The sequence below is a fragment of the Dasypus novemcinctus genome, chromosome 6, assembly GCF_030445035.2.
Source record: "Dasypus novemcinctus isolate mDasNov1 chromosome 6, mDasNov1.1.hap2, whole genome shotgun sequence".
Classification (NCBI taxonomy): domain Eukaryota; kingdom Metazoa; phylum Chordata; class Mammalia; order Cingulata; family Dasypodidae; genus Dasypus; species Dasypus novemcinctus.
This window is the reverse complement of record NC_080678.1, coordinates 49736082-49755460: the sequence shown is the minus strand read 5'-3', so window position 1 is coordinate 49755460 and position 19379 is coordinate 49736082. Positions and strand designations below refer to the sequence as shown.

Genomic DNA, 19379 nt, shown 5'->3' with positions numbered 1-19379 from the left:
ACCAGACTGATTTGACTTTTCATCAAGTGAATGTTTTCAGTCCTTTCTAACAACAACAGAAAATCTTTTTCATCTTGAGTTTAGATCAGTGTGCAAGAAGTAAATTGCTCAGTCATTGGATAAATAATCATTTAGTGCTTCTAATATTAATAATCATTAATTGATTAAGTAATAAAAAGCACCAAGAAGAAGAGTGGTTTCTGTTCTCTATGTATATACCTGACTGCATTTTCATCCTTGGTCTGCTGGCTTGATCGGCAAGTTAAGATCTTTTCCATTTTCTTGTAAATATCTCAAGTTGACCACAAACACCAGGCTTTGAGGAACTTGGAGTTTGTTTTGGCTGCCTCTTCTATCAGCTCCCCAAGTCCCAACACCATAAAACCATAAGGTTTGTCTCCCTCACACTGACACCCCAGCTGGTTTTGTGTCAGGGAAAGGGGGAAGGTGGGAGAACCATCTGTCTGGGCCTTTGTGCTCTTGCTTGTGGGACCATGGATAGTTCAGAAACCATCCTGGGCTATTTGAGGAACCTTCTACTTCAGGGCCTGAAGCCCGTCAGAGCTTCCTGGGCCCTCAGTGGAAGCAGCTCTTCCAGCAATGCCCCGACACTCTGGCATGCTCACATCTGTTGTGAAGTATGTTCCAACCACTGATATTTACTCAATTACTGACATTTCTGAATGGTTTCCTTTTCTTGCAGATTAGAGCAGACTCAAGTTTATCCCTATAAATCTCCAGTGGTTTTTAAAGGCATTTTCAAATATTCTCCACCAGGGGGCACTCCACTATTGAAAGTCAAAGGTAGAAGCCTATCAAAATACTTGACTAAAGTTTCATAAAACTCTAAGCACACTCCTTGGAGTGTGAGATATAAGATTTATCATAGGCGCAAAAGCAGAGGGTTCCATTCATCATGGTTCTTGTTCATATAGGTCAGCCGCTTAGGCAACTGCAAAAAGGTTTGGTAAAAAATCATTTAGGGTGGGGGAGAACACAGACTACTTTTTAGTTCTGTAAGATAACTTTGACTCCATTCTCAAGTTCGGTGAAACAAAGTTCTCTGCTATCATAGATTGTAAACTCCATGAGTGTTGGAACCTTCCTTGCTTACTACTATACCCTTGAGACCTGGAAGTCGATAAGTATGGATTACTGTAGACATTAGAAACAGTGATAATAACTAGCCTTTATCTAATACTCCCTATAGGATGGACTGTGTCCTAAGTAGCTTATGTTCTTTTTATCATTTCATCCTCATAACACTATGAAACAGATATTATTACTTTCCTTGTGTGGAGGAGGGATCCAATGTTTAGAAAGGCGAAGTCCGTGTTCAGTGTAGCCAGAAGAAACACTTGTTGAAATGAGTGGTCCTGGGAAACGGACTTTGGCCCAGTGGTTAGGGCGTCAGTCTACCATATGGGAGGTCCGCGGTTCAAACCCCGGGCCTCCTTGACCCGTGTGGAGCTGGCCATGCGCAGTGCTGATGCGCGCAAGGAGTGCCGTGCCACGCAAGGGTGACCCCCGCGTGGGGAAGCCCCACACGCAAGGAGTGCGCCCGTGAGGAAAAGCCGCCCGGCGTGAAAAGAAAGTGCAGCCTGCCCAGGAATGGCGCCGCCCACACTTCCCGTGCCGCTGACGACAACAGAAGCGGACAAAGAAACAAGACGCAGCAAACAGACACCAAGAACAGACAACCAGGGGAAGGGGGGGAAATTAAATAAATAAATCTTTAAATAAAATAAAATAAAATAAAATGAGTGGTCCTGAGGAGCTGGACTTTACCCAGGGCCCCACTGTAATTCTCTTTTCTTCTTTTAGATCCATATGCTCATGTCTCCTTCCTCCATCGAAGCAAAACTACTGAGATCATCCAGTCAACCCTGAATCCCACATGGGACCAAACAATTATATTCGATGAAGTCGAAATCTATGGAGAACCTCATACAGTTCTACAGAACCCACCCAAAATTACCATCGAACTTTTTGACAATGACCAAGTGGTAGGTAGTTTAGAAATCTAAGCTGGCTTGAGAGTGATGGGGCTTTGAAGGAATGTTTGCTGGAGAATTTAAGGATTGCTGGTTTTTCTAGGGCAAAGATGAATTTTTGGGGCGAAGCATTTTCTCTCCTCTGGTGAAACTAAGCTCAGAGATGGACATTACACCCAAACTTCTCTGGTACCCAGTGATGAATGGGGACAAGACCTGTGGGGATGTCCTTGTCACTGCAGAGCTGATTCTGAGGAACAAGGTAACTTGTGGAGTTCTCACTTGTCTAGTCTTTTAAAAGAAGTGCTAAAAACACTTAATAGTTCCAGAGGCAGTTTGTTGACGTTAAAGGGAGGCATTGACATTCCCATGTTTGTTTCACAGGATGGCTCCAATCTTCCCATTCTTCCCTCACAAAGGGCCCCAAATCTGTACATGGTCCCCCAGGGCATCAGGCCTGTGGTTCAGCTCACCGCGATTGAGGTATGCAGCTCTGTACGTTTTCTTGGTCAAATCCACTGGATGTGGCTACAGAACCAGAATCTTTCATCTAGGAAATGGAATCCTGCTGCATAGTTTCTTGCTGTCTCCAACTTCTTATAGAATTTGTACAAAATTTGAAATATTCTTGGAAGTGGAAGCATTGCCAAAGCAACAGGGAGAGGTTGATACCAACACAATTGAGGGCATCTAGATTCCTCATTCACAGGCAGCCAGCAGATTTCTGAGTTTCCTGGGTCACCCGAAGGGCTGGGAGAAGGAAGACAGACTCAGAACAGCGCGTCTGTCTGTGTGTGCAGAGAGGAGGGGTGCCTGGGAGGGAGCGACTGTGCCACGGGCGAAGGAGTATTGGGAATGGTGATCTGGTAGACAAGGGGCGGGTTCCACTGATGGAGCAAACCAGGCGGCTTGGTGGGCCCTGCGTGGCCTGCTACCAAGGCTTCCCCTACGTCCATTCAAGCAGCTCTTACCCCAGGATTTCCATTCTAAGATGGTCTTGCTCACAGTTCTCAAAGACTGAGTTATCTCAATAATTATAATTTTTCAGTTCCTGTATGAGACACTGTTAAGGTTACCCTGGAACCTAATTAACCCTATGATAGATACACTATCAGTCTTGTTTAGAGCTGAGACGGGAGGTCAAATAACGTGCCAGAGATCACATAGGCAGTCTATGCACAGCAGGGTTGATTCGTACACCCTTGACTGTTTTACCACTGAGCAGCTCAGGCAGGAGAGGTAAAGAGGAAGAACCACTCTCTTTGCAAGACCCACACTCTATCTAGAATGTTCAGCAGTATTTTAGGCAAATCTACACAAGTCAGTCTTAAGGAATTTGCTGGTTATGAAGAAAGAATTTTTCCTTTTAAATATTATTTTTAATATGCTGGGTTTTTGTCCCTTCTCTTTTAAATTATTTTCTTAGATTCTTGCGTGGGGCTTAAGAAATATGAAAAACTACCAGATGGCTTCTGTCACATCCCCCAGTCTTATTGTGGAGTGTGGAGGGGAAAGAGTGGAATCAGTGGTGATCAAAAGCCTGAAGAAGACACCCAACTTTCCAAGTTCTGTTCTCTTCATGAAAGTGGTACAGTATCAAGACTCTGTAATAGTCCATGTGTGTTGAGTAGCTGACTTTCATTTGAAATATGAATGGATACACATCACATCCACCTATAGCTTATATATTTCCAAGATCTGACAACGAATAGAAAAGCGGTGCCTTCTAGTCAGTTTGTCAGTTGACTTTTTCCCCTTAACATTCTCCCACTGTGGTGATAGTTTCTTAAAGCTTCAAAAACTCCATGACATAGAGGTGTCTATGAGCAGTAATTTATTTCTCCAACAGACTTCCCATCTATTCAGCTATCTGTTTCAGGTTCCTGGTCAACCCCTTGAGAGTAGACTATTAACTACCCAGTCAGGTGCCTAAGGATGTACAAGGACTAGAAGCCTCGCAGAGGTCTGCCAGCGGGGGCAGGGGCAGCTGCCAAGGAATCCATAAGGGGCGATGGGGCCATGCCCCTACCAGCCCATAACTGTGTCCCTTGCGGGGTACCCCTGGGACGGAGCCCTCTTTCTTCTGTTGACGTTACCCTCTCATTATTAGAAATGAGAAGGCATCAGCCCCAGTTCACAGTTCTCCATTGTAGAGTCCATAGAATGTGGAAGCAGGGAAGTGGACTTGGCCCAGTGGTTAGGGCGTCCGCCTACCACATGGGAGGTCCGCGGTTCAAACCCCGGGCCTCCTTGACCCGTGTGGAGCTGGCCCATGCGCAGTGCTGATGCACGCAGGGAGTGCTGTGCACGCAGGGGTGTCCCCCCGTGTAGAGGAGCCCCACGCGCAAGGAGTGCGCCCTGTAAGGAGAGCCGCTCAGTGCGAAAGAAAGTGCAGCCTGCGCAGGAATGGCGCCTCACACACGGAAAGCTGACACAGCAAAATGACGCAACAAAAAGAAACACAGATTCCCGTACCACTGACAACAACAGAAGCGGACAAAGCAGAATACACAGCAAAATGGACACAGAGATCAGACAGCTGGGGCAGGGGTTGGGGGGAGGAAGGGGAGAGAAATTTTTAAAAAAAATTTTTTTTTAAAAAGAATGTGGAAACAGGAGGCCACCCCACCTTTCCATTTATAAAGCAGCTGAATCCTTAATTTTTAAAAAAGAATCATCTTTATTTGTTACGCTACTACATAAAAGAGACAAAAATGAGTCTTCCCAGTTTGAAGGGGTAGAAGACCCAGAAGCTTTCCCTTCTTCCCCCTGCCCTAGGCATTTTCCTGCCCTTGGTGTCTCTGATTCACCTTAAACACTAGAAAAGGGACCTGATTTGCCCAAGCCCCATGGTGGGTGTTAGGCCATGCTCCCACACTGCAGAGTAGCTTGGCACTAGATGCACTCACACTCTGCATTGATTCTTTTTTTTTTTTTGGAATCAGCTCTATTGAAGTATAATTGACATCCATGCACATCTATTCTTTACTCCGACTCTGAAGGATTCACCCTCTTTTGGGCTCCTTTAGAGGAACTGAAATTCAGATAGATTAATTTACGCAACAGGACAAGGCATAGCTGGGTGGCCAGAGTTTGGTCCTGGGTCCCTGACACTGCAGGTGGAGAGAATCCCAATGTGGTGACCCTGGGGCCACTGCACCCATCTGGTCCCCTCTCCACCCCTCCCCCACCTTCCAAGTTCTAGTTTGAAGCAGAGTTGAAGAAAGCCTTGCCATTCACCCCAGCTTCTGACCCTGTGCAGGGCCAGAGATAGAAATCCACCTGGCCCAGCCACTCGGCAGGCCTCTGGGCCAGCCCAGGATTCCCCATCTGGCAATGTCACTGAGACCCCTAGATTCTGCTTGGGGGAGCCCGGAGGAATCAAGAAAAATGAGCATCCCATTTTGGCACTGACCTTTAAGGCCTAAAGACTCCCAGCCAGTTGTTTCCCCAGGAGGTTCAGTTTTGTCTTGACCGTTTCTAAATTGGGCAAGAAACATGCTTCTATGCAGGACTGGGCTGGTAGGTTACCCAATTCTTATTGCGCCTTCATCCAGCCTTGCAAATCACCTCTCAGAAAGCAGAATACAGGAGTACCAGGTGGGTGGTAAAGAATGCTTGGTCCACATGATGTTAGCTAACCATTATGAGCACTTACCGTGGGCCACGTAATATGTGAAGCCCTGTATCTATACCAATTCAGCAGCTCTCTGAGCTAATACTGCTGTTCATGAGGTAACTGTTCCTAGAGGGGTTAAGAACCCCAAGGTCATGCAGCCAGTAGTGACAGAGTCAGAGTGTGATTGCAGGAAGTCTGGCCAGAGCTCCTGCTCTAACCACTGTGCTGCTTGCCTGGTACACACGTGACTGAGCTACCTACCCTGAATCCTGTGGGATATGCCAAGTGGATTGGTCCTTTGGGTGGGAAGGTTGGCAAAGCTGCCCTGGCAGGTCTTGTAAAGAGAAGTGACACCTACCTCTGTGACCCCCAGCTCTTGCCCAAGGAGGAATTGTACATGCCTCCGCTGGTGATCAAGGTCATCGACCACAGGCAGTTTGGGCGGAAGCCCATCGTTGGCCAGTGCACCATTGACCGTCTGGACCGCTTCCGCTGTGACCCTTATGCCACAAAGGAGGACATTGTGCCACAGCTCAAAGGTAAAATACCTGGCTCTACAGAGCATTTGGGGGGCTTCACGTGCATGATCCAGTTTAACCTTTACAGACTTTCTCAAGGTAAATAGTCATTGCCCAGATTTTGCAGAGAAAGTAGCAGCCCAATATACAGGGGTTCCCTAACTTTCCCAAGGTAGCACAGTCCATGGCAGAGCTAGATAGAATCCTGGCTTTGTTGTGGGGGAACCCAATGCTCAGACTCTTGCCCTCTGAAGTATTCTGCCCTGAGGTGAACATGACTTCTTTGCAGGAAATGTTAAGTGCTTCATGAACTTCTCATGTTTGTCTCTCAGCCAGCACCCTAGAAAGGCAAGGAGAGGCACCCCCACGTCACTGATGGGCATGAAGGGATTTCCTTCAACATTCAGCAAAAGGTTCTGGAGCACATGTTCAACGCCAGGCACTGTCTGGGGGAATGGCGGTGATCAGAGCCATGTCTCAGGGCAGTGGGTGTAGCTCAGTGGTTGGGTGCCTGTTTTGCATCTATGAGGTCCCTGGTACCTCCTAAGAAAAATAAAATAAAATAACAGTACGAGCCATGTCCCTGTCCTCAGAGGGAATGCAGAGAAGGAAATGGGTCCTTACAGTCCAGTGTGATAAGTACTTTGATGGGGAAACACAGGGGCTCCAAGAGCCCCAAGCGGGGAGGGGAATTTTACTTCACATTGTTCAGATTTGTTCAAATTGTTGTGATGCAGTTTGGAAGCCATTATTTCAGTGTTATCCATAAAGGCAAAAGTAACTGCCCATGAGTTTTAATGACTTGCCTTAGGCCACATAGTTAATAAGTAAATGACAGGGTGGGAATGATATCTTCAGGTACCATAACAAAAAAATAGCTGATGATTGTAGTGCTTTGCTATTATCCATGCAGGAATTATTTGCTTTCAGTTTAGCAGCTCAGGGACTGTGCTAGGGGCCTCAGGAGTGTAAACACCGGGGAGGGTTAGAACCCACGAATCCAGCTGCTCATTGGTAGCTTCAAGACTGAAAGGGAAGTCTTCTATTCTTCTATTTAAGCAGCAGCGGTCCTGTCAAGCAGTTGGATTTAATCTTCCTCAGGTGTGGTATTGATTTTACAGAGCCTCCAAAGCTCATCTTCTATGTCGGTCTGTGGATCCTTTTACCCTGATTCAAAGAGGGGGAAATAGGCATAGCTGAGCAAAACCCTACATGGGTTTATCAAAAAAATTCTTCCCATTCAAAGCCTTTTGTGCTAAATTATTGTAACTGCAGAAATCATTTTATTTGGGATTCCTAAATGGAAAGAAACCATTTCCCTACTATTTTTTCCTTCTGCTTTCGTAAGAGAAAGCTCTTTGGTCCAAGTATGTGAAATCACTGGGAAGCTACAAATGCTCCAAAGCTTTTCTGGCCCCAGAATCTCTCGTGCGGACCTGTTTGTGTCAGGGTAGGTGGGCCCTGGACAGAGGTGTCCTGGTGAGTGATTCTATGTGATTAATGTGCAACGTGGTCAAGGCTTCAGGGATCCCCAGAAGAGGCAGCTCCTTAAAGAGTTTATGTTGGGGGGAGGGGAGACCATAATGCTCTCCAGACCAGAATCTATTTTTTTTTATCAATCTGGTACTTTCTTAAAACTGAGGATGGGGTAAGAGCTGAGCACTGTGCCTTGGTTGCCCTAATATTGGAAGCACACAGAAAAACTTTTCCTTCCTATCCCTGAGGTTTTGTTTACATAAGGATGGTAAAGTGGAAAACTGATAATAAAGGGAGGAGTTTGCCTACAGCCGGGTCCTCCCACCCCTGCTCATCTGGTGGTCACATTCCGTGTTGTTGCAGATGTCAGGAGCTGGGGGAGCTAATGTAGGAAGTATAGACAGTGCCAATAGATCTGGGGAACTCGTGGCCGTGAAATGGCATATCACAGATGCTCAGTAAAGCCATTATCCCCTGCCTCCTAATGTCCTTGATCATGTCTCCTGACATTTATTGAGCATCTACTTTGCTCTTGACTCAGATGTGATGGTAATAACACAAGCTTTGGGGTCCAGCAGATGCAGGCTACTTACTGCCACTTACTCCGAATTGTTTAACCGGAAGTGTAGCTTGCTTTCTCTTAGCATTCGTTTGTCGGTTTGGTTGTTTAGTTGTTTTTTTCAGTTTTGATTTGAAAAATGGGGATAATGGCTTATGCTTTACAGGATTATTGAGGGATTAAATGAGATCATGTGAGTCAAGTGCTTAGCCCATTGTTGTAGGTGCCTAAAAAAAATGTTTCTTCCCTTCCCTTCTTTATGTCCCGTGGCTTGGCAGAGTTTGTTCTGTCTAGGTTCTGGCCTCCTATCAAATGTCTGGCTACCCGATGCCTTCTTTGGTAAGGGGTGGATGTCTCTCCCTCCTACGCCAGCCCTGCTGAGGCTTGGGCTCAACCAGACCCAGTGAGCCTGGGGGCTGCTTCTGAGCCCTTGCTCTAACCCCCACATCCTGAGCCACAAAAGGTCTGGAAATTGTACATATTTTTTTTTATTTCTCTCCCCTTTCCTGCCTCCCCCCCGCCCCCAGTTGTCTGCTCTCTCTATCCATTTGCTGTGTGTTCTTCTGTGTCCACTTGTATTCTTGTCAGTGGCACCCAGAATCTGTCTCTCATTTTGTTGTGTTATCTTGTTGTGTCAGCTCTGTGTGTGTGTGGCACCATTCCTGGGCAGACTTCTTTCCTTCGCTCCGGGCAGCTCTCTAACGGAGCACACTCCTTGCACGTGGGGCTCCCCTACACGGGGGACACCCCTGCGTGGCAGGGCTCTCCTTGCGCGCATCAGCACTGCGCATGGGCCAGCTCCACACGGGTCAGGAGGCCCAGGGTTTGAACCTTGGACCTCCCACGTGGGAGGCGGACGCCCTATCCATTGGGCTGAGTCTGCTTCCCTGGAAATTGTACATAAAACTAGGGTGTGTGCCTTCTCCCTCTGCCACTGCAACTTCAAATCTGAAACATGGAACTATCTGTCCTGCTTTTCTTTTTCGCCTCCCCTCCCCTCCCCTTCACTTCCCTTGGAGCAGGTTCCAAGAAAAGAAGGCTCTTTCAGATGTAGTTCTCTCCTTCTCTCTCCCTTTAGCTCGCTCTCCCTTGCTCTCTCTGTCTATCCCTGTCTTATGAACATTTGTATTGACACAATTGACATAATACTTTTTTATCCCTCACCATGAATAGGCCCTCAGCTAAGTGTTCAAAACAAAAGAACAGTAAGCCATGGAGTCCCTTAGAAAATGTCTATAAACCTATTGTATCTCAGGGAAAGTAATGAATTCCTGGGTTATTTTCTATATTCGGGTGTGGTCTTCTCCATTCATAAAGTCTCACCCAGGAGTATTCTCTGCCACCCACTCTGAGGCTGTAAACTTGAAGTAGAATGTTCACCACTGTATTTTTCCAAGGCTTTTAGATTCTGAAACTGTCTGTCTTGCAGCCTCCCTTCTGTCGGCCCCACCTTGCCGGGATGTCATCATTGAAATAGAAGACAGGAAACCATTGCTGGCTTCTAAGGTGGGCATCATTGGGTGATGTCAGGTTTGGCTTCCAGATGCCTAAATATTTGGTGAATTCAGTCGAGTGACCATGCAATGCAATTAAAAAACTAATAGTCAAACCAGTTTATCAAAGGCTGATAGAGAAAAGATTATGGATCTTGCACTCACCAAGAGTTATGCTATCACTGTATAAACTACTGGTCTTCAGCCCTCACTCAGCCTAAGAGTCACCCAGGAAAATTTAGAATGATTACTCCCCAGGCCCCGGCCCTTCCTCAGAGAGTGACAGGGACCTAGGCATCAGGATGTTGTTAAATTTCCTGAGTGATTCTAATGAACAGGTAGGTCTGAAAACCCCTGGTGTGGACAGTCTGAGTGATAACATTTGCTAGAAAGAGAAATTGCAGGAGCAAGTGTCCAGCACTGCAGCCCCCAGGACAGGAAAAGCAGGCCTGCTGCAGGCCTCCCAGCCTTCCCTGAAGCAGAGGGGCATGGATATGGTGGCCCTATTTGTCGTAGTATGGGACACTCAAGATCTTTATACTCACTCTGGTTTTGAAGTGGAGAAATTGGTAGAAATGTTCATACAGGTCCCTATTTTAAAACCATTCCAGCCAATTCTACAAGGAGGAAGTGCGTGGGGGGGGGGAGGGGGGGGAATGCCTCAGCCCAGAAAAGAGAAAACACCAAATACCTCCCTGTTTCTGTTGGCATTTATGATGGACTCTCCCAGGATGTTTTTGTTTTTTTTTTTTAATTTATTTTTAATGTTACATTAAAAAAAATATGAGGTTCTCATATACCCCCCACCTACCTCACGCCACTCCTCCCATAATGACAACCTCCTCCATCATCATGGGACATTCATTGCACTTGGTGAATACATCTCTGAGCCCTGCTGCACCACATGGTCAATGCTCCACATTATAGTTTACACTCTCCCCAGTCCACCCAGTGGGTCATGGGAGGACATACAATATCCAGTAGCTGTCCCTGCAGTACCACCCAGGACAACTCCAAGTCCTGAAAATGCCCCCACACCATATCTCTTCTTCCCACTCCCTACCCTCAGTAGCTACCATGGCCACTTTCTCCACATCAATGCTACATTTACTTCCATTACTAATCACAATAGTTCCAGAATAGAATATCAGTAAGTCCACTCTAATCCATACTCTATTCCTTCATCCTGTGGACCCTGGGATGGTTATGTCCACTCCACCTCTATATTGAGAGGGTGGTTAGATTCCACTTGGATGATGGATGCAATTCTCCTGCTTACAGTTGTAGGCACTCTTGGCTCCCTGGTGTTTTAATGAGTCAACTAGCCAAAAAATGCACTTGATTGCATTTAAAGGTGTAATGTCGATAAACAGTGCCTTAAAAAATCCACTTCTTTCCCACTGCATTTAACTCACTATCTTTCAGATCAGATTCAATGTGGTCTCCATAGCCAGTCTGGTGTGCTTGATGCCACTCTCTTGGAATCATCCATAGTCACAGAAGACAATATCAGATTTGCCATCCCATAGAACAAAACTACTATTTACACATTGTAAACAACCCAAAATATTCCCAGTAGCAGCCTAAGGAGAAGTTAAGTATAATGTTTTAAGAATAAGTAGGCAGATTTTCACAACTACTCTGGAAAAATGCAGTTTAAAACCCTGCTCTATAATCTGCCTCCAGCTTTACCACCTTCCAGTTGTCAATCAGTAGTGTGTACTCAGTAGCGCAGGGTACCAAGATCAAGAAAAAGAACAAAGCCCTCCTTTACCAATATCTTCACTCATTTCTTAACAAGAGTTAGCACATGTAACAGATGACCAGACTACTATAGCACTACGTTATGAAAGCAATGTGGGGTGTACTGATACCAGTCATTCCTACTGTACTACAAACAGCAACAGCTTGCTCTCCTAACCCCTAGTTGAGGTACACTGTTGCTAAGAAAAGCTGGTGGGAATCCCCTCTTAAAAACTCATCCTACCTGGTCACCAGGGTAGACACTGCACATCTATGGCAAGTCAAATGAGCAAAGCTTTGGAAGAGCCACTTGCAAACCTGCTGCTGTCCTGTGATTGACACATATAACCACAGACTCAAGTCAGGCAGTGAATGGGGATAACCTATGGAAGCAGGTCAAAACTAACAATACTGTTGCTGGGGCTGGAGGCTGTTGCTTTGGGTGACAATTTCGTGCTTGCAGAAACCCATGGCATTACCTGTGATGTCTGTGGGTGCTCTTAACAAATGGACTTGGTGCCACAAGAAAAATGAGAAATCAAGTATTTGGGGCAAATTGGTGAGTGCTAACCAGATGACATGGACCTTCCAGCATGGCCATTTCAACAATTACCTTCCAATTCCAGTGTTTAAGCAGTATGTCAACAGCACTCAGCAAAATGGCTTCTCCAACGACAGTGCATGTATGTATGATAAAAAATGCATGAAGCTGCTTGGGATTTCGGGGGCCTCGGTCTAAATGCTTCAATCCTCCTTCCAATTCTTTCTATTAGGTTTTGGAATAAAAGGTGATCTTTAAACAAATTAAACAAATATGGTTGTTTAAACCTAAGGGGAGTATCTTCTATGCTATTTGATGATTTTATTCCCACTGCAAATTCATTACTGGGTATAATAAAGCCAAATGATTTCGTTACTTTCCACATGAACAGCAACTATGCATGAATAAGTTCCCCCAAATTTAAAAATCAGCAAACTTGTTTCAAATAATGCTCTTTAAATTATTTACTTCTTTTTCTTTGCAATCATTTTGGATGGCTGAAAATAGATATGAATCGGCAGGCTCTAAAAACCTGAATTCAGAAACCATTCAGAATATGGAAACTCATTTGGTATAAAATCCCCCTGGCCAAAAATCTCAGTTCAGCTGTGATGATTTAACCTTTAATCCCTCTTTGGTATCACTCTGATAGAAAGAATTGATCCATCTGTCTGTCTCTGCCTCTCTCGGAAGTTCTCTTGTGCTGAACAAAAATCAATCTGGAAAATACTGAGGGGCCCTTATAAAAGAAACCAGGCAGCCAACTTCACATAGAAGCCACAGGAACTGTTTGTACCCAAAGAGTTGTTCTCCCCTCACATTAGAGAGGAACTTGGAGTTCAGAAAAAGGGCCCATTTAGCATTTCTCCAGATTGCACCTGCGGGTTCAAGAGAAAAACCAATTCCCAACATCCTAGCTCTACATCCTCTCATTTTCTGGATGTGAATCGGATTCTCGATGCAAAAATTTAAATCAAAAGATTTGACCAGTGACGTCTTAGTGTTAGAACAATTTTGAAGGATGCAATTGATTTGATGCTATAACATAGGTATGGAGGGCAAACAAGCAAAGATATCTGTATGATGACAGAGCAGTTGTGCTAGACATGCACATCTTGTGACAGGAGGGTTCCTGAAGGAATGAGAATTAGGGCAAGTTGGGGATACACTTTAGGAGCTAAATGGATTGGAAGGTTTGGGGCAGGGATAGGAGCAGTTCTACCACCTCCCTTCCGTGTCACCACCGTGTTGCAGGGAGTGAGACTGTTTAACTCTGTTGAAAGGCGACCTCCAAGCCTTTCATTTTAATGCTGTGTATAACCCTTTTGCACATTTTCAGAGAAACAACCAGTAAGGTATGTTTAATTATGAGACCATCTTGAATTGGTTTGTTTAAATAATCCATCAAAATGTTGATAATATAAAAATATGCATGAAAAATAATTCCTCCTCTCTCTGTTTCTCTCTCAAACTTTAACATTCATGGGGTCTCCGTATCCATGGGACCCATTATTTGGTTTGCTCTCCTCCTGGATATACATGTGCATGAGCAGCTGACAGAAAAGGTAACTATTTTACACATGTAGTCTCTGCCTACAGTTGATATGTAAAGAAAATGCTCTAAATCCAAGGGTGGGTTACTGTTCCTTACAGGGGAAATAATGTCTATGCTGATAAGAAATGTATGTTCCTTCCTCAACCCCTGCAGACTAAAGGCTATTTGCAGATGACACTTTGTATTTACAGCAATATCACCATCTCCCAGGAAGATTAAAATAAGCAATGGTTGGGTCTAATGAAGATCTATTCTTGTTATAAATCTAAGGCGGGAGGTGCCTTTTGGAGTTTGAAAGAGCTTCAAAAGTGACTCTGAGAGCTGGCGCTTCGGCCTGAACAACTGCCTCTCAACACTGGTTGCACATTAGAATCACATATTGGATGTTCAGGTCTCACCTCAGATGGATTAAATCAGAATCCCCATGGATAGGTTTGGAGCCACTGGTGTCACCTAACCACAATGCCTCCCTACATTTGTTTCTCACTTCATAATTTTCAAAACTCTTTCTCCTAATGATCTTAGTTGATTTCCACAACAACCCTGTAAGGTCAAGGAAAGCAGCTAGTGCTATCCCCTACAGCGGATGAAGAAATTGATGCTCAGAGATGTTAAACAACCTGCCCAAGCTGGTATGGCTCAAAAGGAGTAGAGCTTGAATTGGAACCAGTTTTTCCAACTCTTTGCTTAGTAAGCTTTGGATTACAGTGTATTACAGGCTAAAAGGGCTAAGAAAATGAGATACACAACAAAAAAAAAGAGAATATGGAAAATCTTATTTTGTTTATGTAAATGTTAAGTTAGGATAAAAAAGTGAAAGCAGATAGTATTCTACAGGATATAAGATAATCACCTAACATAACTATGGGCATTTAACATATTTCATTGGTTGAGAATGATCATAATACTGCCAGCTTCTGAGCAGAAGACTCTTGAGTGCTTTGTCCATTGTGCATGTTAACAAAAGTCATGTACTCTCACCTGTTACAGGTTAGAACTACCTTTCTCTCTTACCTATAATATATGGGTTTTCCTGCATAGATTGGAAATCCAAGTCATTACTACAGCTTTGTCTATTTTGATATGTCTTTAGGAGGAAGAAATCGTTGACTGGTGGAGTAAATTTTATGCTTCCATGGGAGAGCATGACAAATGTGGACAATATATTCAGAAAGGCTATTCCAAACTCAAGGTATGAGAGTCTCTGCTTTGTGGGTGGGGATCACCATCCATTACACTGGCCAAGGCAGAGCTAAGTAGAAGATTGAAAGGTCCAACGAGGGGTGCCAATGGGGAGGAGCCAGGAGTACCTCTCACTGCTGGAAAGCCATGAGTTTTGGCAATGGATTTTGGCTTTGATCTGATTCCCAGGGTTCAAGGACAGCTGCTGAGTTATGGTTATGTGACTGTTACTCAGGCTGGGGGAAGGGTTGGGAATGAGTTGGCACCACACCAATTAGGTCAATAATGGTTTGTCTCAGGGAGACCTGGAAGTCCCAGTGTTCTTTGTAGAAAAGCATGAAGGATCAACATACTACATTCTGTCCTCTAAATGGGAATCAATTCCACTAGCTGAAAAGTTGATCCTGTTACATGTATGCAACACAAAATCCCAACCATGGGCACCACTTCAAGGAGGGAAGCAAGGTCTTGAGCTAAGCAGGACTGAGCATTTGTGATCTTTCTGTTAATGTTCTAAGTTTCCCAATTCTGCCAATCCCCCTTCTTCTTCTCCCCTCCTCTTCTTTTCCCTCTCTTCCTGCTCTTCTTTTTCTAGTTTTGTATTTTTATTAATTATATACAATAAAGTATTCAGTTGTGAGTTTTGATAACTGTACATACTCATAGCAAGATAAAGTTGCCACCCCAAGCAAAATAAAGAGCATTTCCATCACCACAGAAAACTCCCTTCTGCCCCTTTTGGGCTTCTTTAATCCAGTATGGTAGTTTTGGGATCCATCGAGTTGTTGTATGAATGGCTGTCCCTTTTTATTGCTGAGTAGTATTCCATTGTATGCATATACCACAATTGGCTTATCCACCCTCCTAATGATGAAGCTGCTATGAACGTTCTTATCATATGTACACATTTTCTTTTCTCTGGGATAAATGGAGCTTCAGCATCATAGGATTGGTGGGTGTTTAATGAGAAATTAACGATCTGTTGATGGTTTTCAGGTATATAATTGTGAACTAGAGAAGGTAACAGACTTTGAGGGCCTGACAGACTTCTCAGATACTTTCAAGCTATACCGAGGCAAATCAGATGAGAATGAAGATCCTTCTGTGGTGGGAGAGTTTAAGGTGAGTAAGCTATATGTTTGTCTAAGATCTGCCTTTATTTTCTTTATAGACCTAACATAAAGGACAACCGAGTCTTTGTAAAATGCCAGTAGTGATTTTATCCGACCATGCCAAATTTTTAGACAAAGGATCTAGGGGTTTTATTTCTTTAATCCTAAAGATGTAAAGTTGATGAGTCTATAGAGGGTGGTGTTTACTATGTCAGCCCAGAAGAGCTTCAACAACTTCCTCCTGGGAGAGCCTTCTGTAAGTTGTCGGCTCTCGTGATGGGCTACATACAAAACTAGAAGGTGCAGTCAAGGAAAAGGGCTGCAGGGGAGCCACATCCCTCAAAGCCATTCCCAATACCTCTTTCTTTCTTCCAGCTTTTGCCATCCAGTTTTGAATCCCAGGGCTCTCATGTGTCTAAGGTCTAGTCCCTCTGCTCTACCCCCACTGTCCCTTCCCAGGCTTCCTAGACCATTGAACAACTTCCCAATTGATTGTTCTTGTGGCCTTTCTTGTCCCACTCCCTGCAACCGATCTGATCATGTTTCTTGACTGCTTAAAGACCTAGCTTGGGTTTCCACAGGATCAAGTCTCAACTCCGTCCAGAGGTGGAGCTGGCTTTCACAAGCTACCTGTCTCCCCTGCTGCCTCGCCTTGGCGCACTCCACCCTCCTCCTCCAGAGAACCTCTCCCAATCCCCAAACACACCTCTTCCTCACACAACTCAGAGCCTTAGGACAGGCTCTTCTTCCTTCCCTGGTTGCCCTTCCTTTCCTCTTTGTGGTCTACCAAAGTCCTATTCACTCTCCAGGTGCCAGCTCAAATGTCACATTCTTTGTGAAGTGTCCTCTGCTTGCTTGAGGCAGAGTGACTCACTCCTGCTTTAGGCTCCCACAGGTCTGGTTCGTGCCTCTCTTAAAGCATCTTTCCCATTGTAATTATCTGCATATAGGACTTTCTCTCCCTCTGACCCCAGTTGGCAAATATGTAGCAGATGTGCTGCTACTTCCTAATCCTTGGCCTGTAACAGACATGGCTAATTGATCGGGATTATCAATATGTTGTTTCAAAAACCTTCTCATTACAGCCTCCCACAAAGCAATCAAAGATGTCATGTGGGTCAAACCTATTTAACACTCCTCAAGACTGGGTTCCTTGAGTTCATTTGGGGTCCCCAAGTCTTGTTCCTTTACTAATCCATATAGATGGAACTAAGACCTACATGTTTCGAATCCAACTTTGGTGCTTTCTTCCAGTATTTAAGCTGATTTAGAGCTAAAATAGGCCTCTCACACTGGCCTGATGGCTCACCCAGTCAACAAACATTCCTTGTGTCCCTGGAAATAGGGTGATGAACAAGACAAATCCTCCCCTCGGGAAACTCGTGGTCTAGTAAAGGACAGAGACAATAAATAGACTTACAGAGGTCAGAACTGGGACAGAGGTGAGGGCAAGGTTAGATGAGAGCACGCAGCAGATGCACCCAACCTTGGGACAGTCATGTAAGGGCTCCTAGAGGAAGCTGTGCCTTTTAGCTGAGATATGAAGGATGAACAGGGTTTTCAGGGATGATGCAGGAAAAGGGAGCTCACCCTTAGTGCTTAATTGGGTTTTTGTTGTTATTGTTTTCTTCTTTATTCCACCCCCCTTATTGTTTGCACTTACTATCTGCTCTCTGTATCTGTCTTCTCTTTAGGAGACACCAGGAACAAACCTGGGACCTCCCAAGTAGGAGAGAGGTGCTCAATTGCTTGAGGCACCTCAGCTCCCTGCTTTGTTGTGTCTTGCATTATATTTACTCTTTGTGCCTCCTTGTTGCATCATCTTGTTCTGTCAGTTAGCTGTGCCAGCCCATCATGCCAGCTCACTGTCTTGCTTGTCTTCTCTGGGAGGCACTGGGAGCTGAACCTGGGACCTCCCATGTGGTAGGCGGAAGCTCAATTGCTTGAGCCGCATCTGCTTCCCACTTCATTGGGTTTTAAAAAATAATTACTTTTTTCCCACCTTCCAAATATTTGCAGAATTTCCCTCCATCTTTCTACCACCTCTGCCGCCACACTAGTCTAAGCCACCTCTATCCCTTGCCTGGATTACTGTCTGATTTTTCCTGCTTCTGCCCTGCCCTTTTTCTCCTGTCATCTATTAAGTAATTATTTTGTAATTATAATTATTTCCCTTTCCCTACTGGAAACAATGCAGAATGCAATATACACTGTTTCCTTCACAAAAGGCAGCCCATCCTCACCTGATGCCACAGCCCCTGTGCCACTGCGGAGCCTGCTGTGCAGACATCTCTATCCTGTCTCTCCCACAGGGCTCCTTCAGAATCTACCCCCTGACAGATGACCCCAGCGTGCCGGCCCCTCCCAGGCAGTTTCGGGAATTACCTGACAGCGTCCCACAGGAATGCACGGTTAGGATTTACATTGTTCGAGGCTTAGAGCTCCAGCCCCAGGACAACAATGGCCTGGTAAGCACGTGGGTGTGGAGCCTTCTCCTGGGCAGGATAATTACAGTCATCAGCCACAGTCTTTGTCCTGGTCTTTCTTCTGGGGCATCTGTTATCTCCCTAGAGGAAAGATACTCTATCAAAACAGTATATTGGGGAGGATTTATCTACCAGCTGGCCCTGGCTGTACAGCCTCCGGCTCACCCTTCTCAGTTAACAGATGGGACCTGGGAGGAGTTTCGCCCCAGTCACCCAGCCCGGTCTCCTCCCTCCCACCTCGACTTCACCCCACTCTGCCTCCCCAAGGGCATTCACTCAGCCGTTGGCCTGGGTGCCTGGGTGCCCGGGCAGCCACCTCTTCATCAGCGTGGGAGCAGGTGTGGAGGCAGAAACTGCCTTGAACTTGTACCCGACCATGACCTCACGCCCCATCTCTCTCTCCCCACAGTGTGACCCTTACATAAAAATAACCTTGGGCCGAAAAGTGATTGAAGATCGAGACCACTACATTCCCAATACTCTCAACCCAGTTTTTGGCAGGTAATGTACATCTTAAAACATGTTTCTTTCATTCTTCACTGAATACGTATGAAGGACATACTGTGTACCAAGCTGTGTTGTAGGCCCTGAGGCGGGGGCCAGCAACCAGACAGATATTCTAGTCACAGAGCAGTTGATAAAAATGTCAATGCGAAAACAAAAGACGCTCAGGGAGGCAGAAGTGCTATGAAGAAAATAAAACCAAGGCCTGAGATGGGCTCCGCTGAGGAGATATTTACTCTGAAACAGGAAGAGCCAGCCCTGGGGGGACGCAGGGCCCAGGGCGGGTATAAAGCCCAGGGGTCAGGATACTTTGGTGAGTTCTAGTGGGTTCTAGACAAGAACGAAGGCAGTGAGACTCAACTGAAATGAGATGTTCGTCCTCACCACCCGATTCCAGTTGGGGCTGTGTTTTCTGGGTCATTCCAATCCCCACCATTTTGATCCAATTAATATATTGACTCTGTTAGCAAAATCAAGGAGGGGCCAGAAAGTGATGGGGTCAAATATCCTCTTTTACCTGTCCTCTGTTCACTGATGATTCTTTTCTATCCCCCCCCGCCCCGCCCACGGCTCCCTCATCTGTTTGCCTGTTGTTTT

At 45.3% G+C, this 19379-nt stretch overlaps 1 protein-coding gene across 3 annotated transcripts in view; it reads left to right on the top strand.

Annotated features, from left to right (window-relative positions):
• The window catches only part of MYOF (myoferlin), a 157232-nt gene that overhangs the window by 115979 nt on the left and 21874 nt on the right, over positions 1–19379 (top strand). For 2 of the 3 annotated variants that reach the window (XM_058298784.2, XM_058298782.2), the window contains 11 exons: positions 1825–2006; positions 2098–2256; positions 2379–2477; positions 3421–3582; positions 5987–6152; positions 9596–9672; positions 13497–13508; positions 14592–14690; positions 15677–15802; positions 18105–18260; positions 18688–18779. In XM_058298784.2, coding sequence (XP_058154767.1) covers positions 1825–2006; positions 2098–2256; positions 2379–2477; positions 3421–3582; positions 5987–6152; positions 9596–9672; positions 13497–13508; positions 14592–14690; positions 15677–15802; positions 18105–18260; positions 18688–18779 — 1330 coding nt within the window. The remainder of the gene's footprint in view (positions 1–1824; positions 2007–2097; positions 2257–2378; positions 2478–3420; positions 3583–5986; positions 6153–9595; positions 9673–13496; positions 13509–14591; positions 14691–15676; positions 15803–18104; positions 18261–18687; positions 18780–19379) is intronic. The other variant, XM_058298783.2, reaches the window with a different exon arrangement.